The 12436-nt window shown below is 40.7% G+C and overlaps 1 protein-coding gene across 50 annotated transcripts in view; it reads right to left on the reverse strand.

Moving 5' to 3' along the window:
- RBFOX2 (RNA binding fox-1 homolog 2) overlaps nt 1-12436 on the reverse strand; it is a 293081-nt gene that overhangs the window by 98028 nt on the left and 182617 nt on the right. For 11 of the 50 annotated variants that reach the window (XM_027967730.2, XM_060414162.1, XM_027967725.2 and 8 more), the window contains exon 1: nt 1688-1962. The exons of 35 other annotated variants lie outside the window; for them this stretch is intronic. In XM_027967730.2, the coding sequence (XP_027823531.1) occupies nt 1688-1714 (27 nt within the window). In that variant the 5' untranslated portion in view covers nt 1715-1962. Of the gene's footprint in view, nt 1-1299; nt 1963-12436 lie in introns of those variants that run through there. 4 more of the 50 variants (XM_060414167.1, XM_060414166.1, XM_060414153.1 and 1 more) reach the window with 2 other exon arrangements.

Here is a 12436-nt window from a genome sequence, read left to right on the forward strand (position 1 = left end):
AAAAGTATATATATAATGAAAGTCAAGTAGTTGAAAAGGCTCCAGTAATAGCTGAGAAAGAAGAGAGCTGGTACCCTCTAATACGGTCAGTTAATGAAAAGTGAATGAGGGCTCCAAGGTTAAGAAGTATCATCTACCAAGCAACAAAGAGAAGCCAGAAACAGGTTCTCTCTCTGTCTCTCTTTGTTAAAGTATAGCATATTTCAAAAGAGTTAATCAGGCTCATGATCAAGGGATAAGAAATGCAACAGAAAATATTTCAAGGGCTTCTCCCCTTTGCAGAAGAGGGAGGGGTCTCTTAATAATCTCCAAACTTAAATCCGCTGAAAAATTATTTTGCAGAGACATATTCTTTGAAACTCCCCTTTCCTCCAGGTCACGTTGGGAAAACCTCCCTAAAGCTTTACCTCCTTCCAAACAGCACTGCGGGGCATTATATAACATTTACGGAACAGGGCTCCAGCTCCTAAAATCATGCCTCTATCCAGATAGCCAGCTGACTCTCTCGCCCTCCGGTGGTGACTTAGGAAGAGAGACAAGAGAATACAAAAAAGGGGGGCAACATCCTTAAAAGGAAAGCACTGTCCAGTGATGAAATTTCCCTACAGAGCATAAAACCTGGAGTGAAACACATCCCAAGTCTGAGACCAAAGGATATGAAGTTCTACAATGCAACAATGCAAACGATTCTAATTGATCAGTCACAGCCTCATCATTTCCTCTCAACCTATATATAAAGAAAAATGGGTAAAAGGATCATACGGAAGGATGCCAAAAGGAAAAACAGCACCGCCAGGGAAAATCGGGGAAGAGTATTCACCTTTCTATTTGTCAGGAATGACTTGCTAAAATGCAGATACTGCTTGGCACAAGTAAAGACAGGCAGAGAGGGAGAGGGAGGGAGGGAAGGAGGGAGGAAGGGAGGTCTTCCATTTCCTACTCCCTCTCCTTCAGATGTCTTTTAATGCCCCCGTGACTGTCACTTATACATTCAGACCTGCTCTCCTGCCAGGGAGGGCTCTAACCTGCCTGTGGTGCACCTAGATGCTTCTACAGTTCTCATGGAAAACAAACCATGCAGTAACAAAGACATGAAAATCAAACGTATTTTTTTCAAGCCTTCATTTTTAATAAGCCCTTTAGAGCAAAGGCAGCAAAACTGCAATTCCATCGCCTCTTTGGAGACACCGAAGTGCATCTGAAATTGGATTTCCCTACAACACAGATTCTTCTGCTATTCTTAAAAGGAAGTCAATCCCGCTCCCCTCTTTTTGGCCGTCTACAAGAATCTCTTCCTACCTCTGCAGTCTTTCTCTCCCTCCCTCTTCTCAGAACCAAGACAAAGAGGTAGACAAATCCCCACAGGGTCTTTCCTGAGCCACAGCTGCACAGTACAGGAAACAGGAATCTGCTATGGAGCTAAGGGAGGGGGAGAATAAAGGATACGCACACAACACACACACACACACACACACACACACACTCTCTCTCTCTCTCTCTCTCTCTCTCTCTCTCTCTCGCGGACCCACAACAGGCACAGACTAGCTTTCCAGCTGATAACAGTAATTTTGACCCTTTCTAAAAAGACAATAATAATTAAAACTCTGGTGATTCTGCCCCACCCGCATAGCTCTTTTTAGATCTCGGAAATGAGAAAAGAAACGAACGGAGCAAACACAGATCTTACCTGAGTTACCATTTTCTTTTTCTCCATAAACCAAAGGGAACAGATGATGAACACTCAGAGCAGTTGCGCTGGGGGGGACACCTTCCACGGCTTTCTTTCCACCCCCCTCCCCCCCCAGTCTAGCTTGTTAAGGGCTGGTGACTGTTCTCCCTTTATCTCGTATTCCTTCCTTTTTCTTTCTAGTGTTTCTTCCTTTCTTTTCTCTTCCTCTCTGGCAGTCTCTCCCCCTCCTTCCTTCTCCAGCTCCCTCCCATATCTCAGGCAGATGGCTGAAGGAAGCCCCACCCCTGAATGCCTAAGGTAATTAATCAGAGTAGAGCCCCACCTCTTCCTCCTCCCCCCACCCCCTCCTGGCTGGCTGACATCTCCCAACTCCAGAAACAGGCCTGCTGGAGAATGGCAGTTTGGTGTGTGCTTTGCGCACGCGTGTGTGTATGTGTGTGTGTGTGTGTGTGTGTATGCGCGCGCGTGTGCTCGTGAGGAGAGGAGGGAAGGAGGGGGAGAGAGGCAAGGGCAGGCGCCATGTGCAGGCATATTTTAAGGAGTGAGATTCTGCGATGGTGGCATTAATTATATAGCACAGGAAGTATTCAGGGCAGCTTACCATAGTTAGTACAGATTTAAAATGTTCCATCTAAGAATATCTGATAATATGAAATAAGAAAGAAATTATTTTTTTAAAAAACATTTCCACAGATGTATAGTTTATAGATGCAGTGGATTTAATAAAAGATGAGAAAAGCTGCTCAATGACAGTTGACTGGAAGGTTTTCAAGGAACGGAAATATGCAAGAACCTGCTTGTCCTAAATCAGCCTAAAGACTTCAAAGAACCAAAAGAGAGAAGGGAGGTAATTTAAGTGCATATTTTTTCCATTGTAAAAAACCTGGGGATTCTGAAAAAGGTATCTACAAACATGATGGCTTATGAAACGTTGGGTGGATACTAATTTGACTGTTCAAGGCCTCCAGCTTCATTACAAATTCTGGTTAACTGAGAATTCACCTTTTGTGTTTCTCAGCCTTCTGCAACTCAGCCTCTAGTGAAAAACGTAGACCTTTGTTCTACACATTGGACAACTGTTTCATTGCTATTACTAGTTATTGTTACTATACAGTGCTAGAGATACAGGAGACATGGGAGAATATTTATTAAATATAAGAGTTTCTTTTAAGTTCTCTTAGTAGAAAATCAGGTTTTATTAAAGGGCTTCCCTGTGGCTCAGATGGTAAAGCATCTGCCGTTTGATCCCTGGGTCGGGATGGCAACCCACTCCAGTACTCTTGCCTGAAAAACTCTATGGACTGTCTGCTGAGAAGCCTGGTAGCCAACAGTCCATGGAGTTGCAAAGAGTTGCACACGACTGAACACCTTTCACTAAGGTGGCTTAGTGGTAAAGAATCTGCCTGCCAACGAAGGAGATGCTGGAGATGTGGGTTCCATCCCCGAGTTAGAGAAGATTGCTTGGAGGAGGAAATGGCAACCCATTTCAGTACTCTTGCCAGGAAAATTCCATGGACAGAGGCGCCTGGAGGGCTAGTCTGTGGGGGTCACACAACTGAGAGACTGGACACATACACACAGTAAAAAGCCATAGTGGAAAAAAAGCATCAGAGGTGTGATTCAGTTCAGAAGCCCTGGTCAGAGTCCTAATTCTGCCTTTTATAAGTGATCTTGGAAAAGTCTTTGACCTCTGAATATAAATGGTATAATCTTCCTACTTCCCTACTTTCTATTATTAAATATTCAAATAATCTATGTGAATGTTTGATGAGTTCATGGTATTTGTCTCATAACAGTAACAATTTCTATTTTTTTAGTATTCTAATAAATAAGATTCTATATTGTTTTTTATTTTGTATTTTAAGTTATGCTATATTTATGTTATAACCTCTAATAGATTACCTGAAGGGCAAAGAGATTAATTCCAAAGTTAAGCTTCCTATTTTTAACATAAATGCATAAAAAAATCAAAATTAAAAATCACAAATCACATGGAGAATACATTAAGTTTTTTCTGTCTCAATGAGGATTATTTGGCAAAATATATAGTCAGGCTTTAAAAGCAATGTACATAAAACAGTGCTGGTTGGCACACTGCCAATATAACATCATCATACAGTGCTAGTCACTCAGACACGTGCAACTCTGCAACCCTATGCTCCCATCCAAATTAGTAACCATTTTAACAACTCGGAAAACACAGAAACTACCAAATCACCTGAAGAGCCTGGCACAGTCATAGCTATTTACTGAGTGCCTACAACACGCCAGGCACTATTCTGGGCACGTTACAGATACTTGAATACTTTTAGTATATGTGTAAAGAAATACATACAAAAGAAAGGGATCTTTTAACATTAGGAAAAACAACATTAAGAGAAAAGGGATGGATCAGTTTTGAACTTGTTCTTATTTAACATTTTTAGAAATGATCTAGAAGATAGAACATATTACATTCTCTGAATCTGTGACTGAAAAGTCAACCTGGAGATAAAATGCAGACAAAAAAAGGTAAAGACAGTGACAGTGAGAGCCGCTCAGTCGTGTCCGACTCTTTGAGAACCCGTGGACTTTAGAGACCATGGAATTCTCCAGGCCAGGGTACTGGAGTGGGTAGCCTCTCCCTGCTTCAGTGGACCTTCCGGACCCAGGAATCGCACTGTGCATTGCCGGTGGATTCTTTACCAACTGAGCTATTAGGGAAAGACAAAGTAAGGAAGCAGAAAAGAGTTCCCTGGGAGCAAGGGCAATGCAGTGTGCTTCGGGGAAAATCTAAACCATATTCATGAGATAATTATTTATGTTTTCAGTTCTAATATAAGAAATAAACTGAGAATCATTGTATACCGTTCTCTGAATCCGCTGGCCCATGACAGGGCAGGGGACAAAAACCCGGAGCACGGAGAAGGCAGAGTCCCCCATTCCGCACCACACAGACACACACAGACACACACACGCACACACATGCACACACGCTACTCTTACGAAACCATAGCTGTCTTGAGTCTGCAAACCTTCATACGTATGGAAAGACAACAAGCCCCAAGAGATTTTTTTTTTTTTTTAATAAAAACGAGGAATTCCCACATGCAAAAAGCCTAGGATATAGGTTTCCTTAGGTCTGGTATTCATGCCTCTTTTCCACACGTAGGACCAGTATTTTATGTTGCAGATAATAAACTTGAAACTATTAAAATAATTTTCATAAACTCACTGATTCTAGTGAGCAGTGCACAAATGCAAGGCTATTCTGATGCGCGTCCCTGACTTTAAAGTCTGTAGTTATAGAGGACAACCTGCTCCCTCATGCCCGAGAGAGAAGAGCAACTGAACAGCCTGGGTCTGACCCAGCAACATGCCTGAAGTCCCCTGGTGCTGAGTGTGCCCAGTGGTATTCCAAGGAGAAACTCATTTCAGGGCATTTTCTGGGCAGGAGGGAGGGGTTTGGGGAGAGAGGCAGGCAAACAGACAATCAATGTCAGCTAAGGGAGGAGACCATGTCCACCCTCAAGGATCAACCCTCAGCTTCCAGCACAGGGCCTAATATATGGCAAGGACTCAATAAATATCTGGGAAATTAACAAGTGAACTTCTAGTCGTCTCAATGTCTTCATTGTTTCCTAGGAGCTTCATGTAATCCCCAGAACTCTAGCTTCCTTTCCCCCATAACACTGAGTGGAAATGGATCTTATCAAAGTCACCAAAGACAGACCTCGGATGGCCAAATTCAATGGACAGGTTATATCTTCTTCTTTGGCATCTGGCACTCCCTCCTTTTGGAAACTTTGACTCTCAGCTTCAAATGAGACCAGTCCTTCCTGATTCTCCTCCTTCCCTGTTACTCGCTTCCCCACCTTACTCTTCTTCCTCTGCTGTTGGGCTTTCAGTCACTAAGTAGTGTCTGACTCCGGGGCACGGTGGACTGCAGCACGCCAGGTTTCCCCGTCCTTCACTATCTCCCGGAGTCTGCTCATCATAATCATGTCCATTGACTCAGAGATGCCACCTAGCCATCTCATTCTCTGTTACCCCCTTCTCCTCCTGTCCTCAATCTTTCCCAGCATTAGGGGCTTTTCCAGTGAGTCAGCTCTTCAAATTAGGTGGCCAAAGTAGTGGAGCTTCAGCATAAGTCCTTCCAATGAACAGTCAGGGTTGATTTCTTTTAGGATTGACTGGTTTGATCTCCTTGCGTCCAAGGGACTCTCAAGAGTCTTCTCCAGAACCACAATTTGAAAGCATTAATTCTTCGGTGCTCAGCCTTCTCTATGGTCCAATTCTCAAATCCATACATGACTACTGGAAAAACCATAGCTTTAATTGCCAACCTTCAATGTTGGTATTGCATGACATGCCATCTTCAGACCTCTTTAACTATATACCACAGGTCCTTAACCAAGGTCCTGAGTATATAGTTCCTCACACAGGTAGCCAAGTGGAAATCTGTTTTCTTATGTGCAATTCTGTGCAGAGAGGATTTATGGTATTCATCAGATTTTCAAAAAGGTACACAACTCAAAAAAGTTAGGCAATGTTTCTTAGTTCCCAAGGCCTCCTGTTGACCAACATGCTTGCCCTGGGTGGTGTGACCGCTCCACTGCTGCAGCTACTACCCACTGACCTTGGTGACCCCCCACATTGCTATGTTCATTCCAGACATCTCTCCTGAGCTCCAGACCAAAGTATTCAAATACTGAACAACTGTTACTACCATTTAGATATTCAACAAATTTCTCTATTTTAAAAGTCCAAATTAAATTCTCAAAATGGAATCAATAATTCATTTAGCAAACATCCTAGTGTCAATCATGTGCCAGGCACTGGGGGCGCACAGTAATGGACAAAGGAGATAACCAGTCCTGGATTCTAGGACTCACTCTGCCATGCCTTACTTGGTGAAATGTGGTTAAACTTGCTAACTGGTAAGAGGTATCATTTCTTGAAAACTTACTCTGCGGTGGCTTCTTATCAGGACACTACATATATTCTTAGCTCACTTCATCCTCAGGAAAAGATGCTTTAATCTCCTTTGCAGAGAGGAGGGAACTAAGATGAGGTGAGGCTAAGTATCTCGCCCAAAGCCACGCGAGCTTCACCCAGATTTAAACCCAAATCTGATGGAAAGTCTGGAGACCTTCCAGGTCTTCCAGGACTCCTCCCTCTCACCTGACACCACACCAAACCAAATGCAAGTCCTTTTGATTTCTCTGAAATCTCTCTCTTTGATTTCTCTCTGAAATCTGCCCTTTCTTTTCACCCTGGCACCACAAATTTGGCTCTGACCTTATTATTTTGCATTCAACCTCCTACCAGCTCTCTGCCTTTGGTCTACCCCTCTTCCTGTGCAGGCCTCTCACCACTGCCAGAGCCTGAAATCTCATCATGCCACTTCCCTGGTTAAAATCCTCCACTGCTGCCCACAGCCTAACAAGCAGGACAATCCTGACAGTTAAGGAGGCACCTAACACATACAACGTGGCTTCAGCTCACCTGTCCAGAGCCCCTGCTTTCCCTCTCCCCACCCACCGCCTTCCTCTGCTCCTGCCACACTTCACCGTGTGCAGTCAGCTCCTCTACAACTCCTCCGTTCTTTTCTGTTTCTCACTCCAGGCATCCCAGGCTCCAAAAAGCCTTTGCTGCCCTAACCTGCACCCACACGTGGGTTAAGGACCCCTTATCCCTGTGCCTTGGCACCTGAGCCACAGTTCATATTGTTCCTGTATAACTTTGAACAGACTATGAGCAATCTGAGGGTAGGAACTGTGTTTCACAATCTTAACTCAGTTCCTAACCCAGCACCTAAATATCTAGTAGATGAATGAATGTTTGATGAAATCAAACTGTGTAACGCTTTGATTTCTACCTCTTGCCATTTATATATCCATGGAGGGTACCTAAGAACAAAAGGCATCTCTGTGGTTACCAATATACTATATAAAAGCAATCTTTTCTTCCCAAAGAGTACTTGGAAATATCTTTAAATTTATAAGTTTACTTTAGTATTTTAGAAATCTGAAGGGGAAAGGAAGATGTACAAGATGAGAAAATGGGAGAAAGGCCTGATTTTCAACGTTATTAGAATAGTTTAGATTCCGGACCAAACAACAATCACTGATTTAAAAAAAAAAACAAAAAAAAAACACCTCCCGACTTCAGGTACCTTGCTCCTCACAATTTTACCCAGACCAGGACGCAACCTCCCCACCTCCTACCCACATACCAGCAATGCTCTAAAACCAGGTCTGAGAGTCCCTGACCAGAAGGCATACTTTCCCAGGCTGCCGCTAACACCCAGGTGAAAAGCAACATTAAAGGGGTGGCATTTCCTGTGACAATAAAAACTTGCCAGTATAAAAGCTCTTCACTGCACAGCCCCCTCACCCATAATCCTAAGTGTAAATAACAATTTACACCTAACAGATATAAATACCTTTGCAGAAGCATCTCTAAGACAATACTACTTTAATATCACTTGCCCCAGCATTCCCTTTAATATAAATGATGTCAAATTACAGATAATTATATTATATCCTAGCTCATTTTCTCTGGCTTAGGCAGTGTTCAGTTATATATAACTCATTCTAGAACAACAGGTGAGAGCAAAATTTGACATCAACTGCTTTGGACCTTAAATGCTTATAAAAATCAAACAGTCCTCAATTTATTTCCTGTCTCCCCAAAATCAAACCCTTAGAACAAGATCACAAGTAGTACACACTAAGACATAAGTGAGGCCAGAGAAACTAGAAAATATAACTTAATAAACTATTAACTTAGAGTTGCATAACATGTTCTGTAAATCTCTTTAAATTATCCCAAAACATATACAATTGAAATTACATGTACATTCTCTATATTCTCTGAGAGATTAAGGAAATGGTTCTTAGACAAATACTAAAAGGGATGGGACACAAACATACTTATTAATAACCAAATTAACAAGAAAATACACGATTAATCTGTGAAAACCGAACTGTACTGTTTTTCCAATAATAAAATATGCCACGTCTCTATTACTAAATTACTGGAGACTCTGCTGGTTTTCTCCACCACTAAATCCTTGTGCCTGGCATAGTATCTGGCACGTAGTATGTGCTCCACTCATTCAAAATGAGAAATTACAGTGTACGTATATATCCCTCTACATCAAGGTCATCTGCCCACAAGGAAGTGGGCAGTCTTTGGTCTAGCTCACTCTATACACTCTATCCAGCCCCCAGCATTCTCTTGGCATTCTCTACTGTATTCATTAAACAGGTCACTTCTGTCTCTCGATCTTCCAGAGGCCTAATATCCTCAAGCTGTACTTTACTCTCCTAAACTCTCAAACCATGACACACAGCTGCAACCCCCAAATGTAAGACTCTGCTTCTTCTCCCTCCAACTGCCCTATTCACCTCAAAATGACAATCACTGCCAAAATGGGTGATTGGCAGGTTAAGTACAGTGGCCTCAGGAAAAACTGTGATAAAAGATGAACCCCTAACTTGCAACCAGTTATCACATAACATGAATTTACTGTCTTAGTCATTTATACGGTTCTGTGGTATTAAATACAGTGGGGCTCTGCAGAACACAAGTTTGAACCACTGTACGTTCACCTACATGGGGATTTTTTTTTTTTTTTACTGAACATGTGCACAATCAGTGGTCAGCTGAATCTAAAGAGGCAGAACCACAGATACGGTAATTCTTTTATTTTTTAGGAACCATCAAACAGTTTTCCACAGTAGCTGTACATTCTTATAAACAAATGCACAAGGGTTCCAATCTTACCACATCCTTGTCAACACTTGTTATTTTCTGTTTTTCTTCCTTTTTTTGTTTTTACAGTAGCCATCCTAACAAGTTATATTTTAACCATTCAGTCACAGGCGGTAAATGTACAATCCAAAAGACTAATTTCAAAAAGTTTCTCAAATAGATTTCCCTCTGATCTGGCCATGCTGTGAGGTTTGAGGGATCTTAGTTTCTGGATCAGCGACTGAACCCAAACCCTTGGCACTGAAAGTGTGGAGTCCTAATCACAGGACTGCCAGGCGTGCATGTGTGGTTCAGTAGTTCAGTCATGTCCAACTTGGCGACCCTACGGAACTGCTGCCAGCCAGGCTCACCTGTCCATGGGATTTTCCCAGCAAGAACACTGGAGGTGGCTGCCGTTTTCTTCAGGGATCTTCCCAACCCAGGAAGTGGACCTGCATCTCCTACACTGCAGGTAGATTCTCTACCATTGATCGACTGCGGAAGCCCCTAGACCGCCAAGGAATTCTCTCACATCGGTTTTTATGGGCAGGGAGGCCATACTTACTATCCTTTAAATCATGTCTAGCAACCCTCTACCTACTTACTTTGCCTGTATTTTAAAATGATTTGGCTCAGATTTGGTTCTGCAAAAATTATAACTAATAAAATAACTAATTTAAATTTCACACTCTTAAGACAGGCATGATTTTATGAATCATAGGAGCAATAAAAGGTCAAATATCTAAAATACTTCATTGCCCTATGCTGAGAATTCACTTTGTTTCATTATCTTCACATTAGCAATTCTATAAATTTAATCTAAAAAAACATGTGCAAAACTTTTAATTTTTTAAAAATACTATTCAATCACCTCCTCAATAATGTCCAATTGCATAAAGCATTGGCACAGAACCACAAGCATCAGGCAACAAAGAGCTTTGATTTAACTAAGTTCAAGAATACAACAGAAGCTAAAAATAAAATTTTATAACTATAGTGGAGATAAGAGTTTGGAGAGCAAACAACCATCGTAAATGCACCAACATTTATAAATGTACTGGAAGAACCTGTTACCCTAACAGAATTGAGAAACACGACTGTAAGACAGTTTGGGATCCTTCAACATAAAGTTTAGTTTCCAATCACATTAATTTCCCTAATGTGGTGGAGAGTGTACTCTTAAATTTTAGTATCCTATTACCTGCATTTCTAAGCTATCTTAATTTCAGATAGAATGACCTAATAAATGGAGCAAAGTTGGGAAAGTGCAGTTTTAAATCCTGAGCACCACATTTATCAGTACTAAACCTTAATGACTGAAAAGATTTGGGGTGGCAAGTTCATTTTATCATAAACAAATATAATTTTAGCATAAAGACTATCAAATATGTCATAATTTCTAAACAACAACCCTTTAATCCACTCTACCACTTTTAGTTTTGGGGAGAATGGCCAATTTTCTACATTGAAAAATTTATTTACAAATTACATTTATTTTTCTCATAAATTTTAAACACCTCAATCTTCTTTAGAAATATTCTTGCCTTTTCAGTTTCTTTTTTTTACATTACTTACAGTTATTACAAGTCCCTTCCTTTACTAGCTGGGTCTCAGAACTTTACTGTTCATAGATGTTTGTCTTCAAAAGCACATCATTATTTACTTGTGAGAAGTTTTGCTTTTAATCTAGCCTCATGACACTTTTTACACTGACCAATCAATTGTGTTATGCCAGGAGAGAAATAGCTCACACATAAACGAGATATATAAATACTTTAAAACCTCATTATGGAAAATACTTGCTCAATCTGACTAACTCAAATCATAGAAGATTATACAGTTAAAACAAAACATATGGTATAGACCAGTACACTAGAATATAGTTAAAGAAACATAACCATATCCCTTCCCACATGACATCCACACTGGTAGCTCACAACTTGAATGAGAGCTGTGAGTTTACACTGGAGCGCTTATCCATTAGGTCCAATTAAAAAGAGCTTGGTTTAGCCTTCAGGCCCAACCTATCTAATAAGATAAACTGGGGTTTGTCACTTCCTTTAACCCTAAGCATTTCTGTCAAAACCACAACTTAGGAGCTAATTACTAGAGAAATGGCTGTCTGAAAGAAAAAATTAAGTGCCATGAAAACAAAACAAACCAAACTGAGAAACCAAATAGTACTGATAATTCAGAATTAATTATATCGACCATTTTTGTTTTCCTAGTCTAGATTTTCAGCACAATCAATATTTCAAAGAATTACAACATATGAAAAATAACCTAGTTCAATCTCTTTATTTTATATACAAGTAAAGTGAAGTCAAGAAAAATGAAGTTATTTGAACATGAATATGGAGGTTTAATACCATAGCTTGAATCAGAATCCATAATCCTTCAACTTCATTCACTATATTGCTACTAACTTAAAGGCAAATAGTTATTCAAGAGTATGGCTGATAAAGGCCTAAATTTTTATGATTCTGGATTTCAACAAGTAAATAACTAAAATGGCAATATCACAGAATAATCTAAAATGCTCAGTGTGGATAGAGCGCCCTCTACTGTATATTACCTCTCTGACAACTACGGCAACAGTTAGAAACTGCCATCTGTGTATCTAGTCTACTCAAAATGAGCCTGAAGTTACTATAATATATACTGTGGCTTAGTTATGTTACAACTATAATGCCAGGCCCAGTATTTAAAACATACATACATACATGTGGGTTAGGTAACCACCCTTCCCCCTGCCACACACACACACACAAGAATCTCTGAAGCTTCAGAACTTGTAAGACTGAAAGCAACCACCTCCCTGCCCAGCCGTCAATACTATAAATATCAAACTTCCTGTTATAGCAAATTAGCAAATAACTTTGGGAAATCTATGCTCTGAATGGTACCAGGTCAGAAGACAGGAAACTTATAAGCATTTCATCCCACCATAAAATTCTCACTTCAGTCAATCACTATCTAGAAAACAAGTTACAACCCTCAGCTTAC

This window comes from Ovis aries, chromosome 3 (assembly GCF_016772045.2).
Source record: "Ovis aries strain OAR_USU_Benz2616 breed Rambouillet chromosome 3, ARS-UI_Ramb_v3.0, whole genome shotgun sequence".
NCBI lineage: Eukaryota > Metazoa > Chordata > Mammalia > Artiodactyla > Bovidae > Ovis > Ovis aries.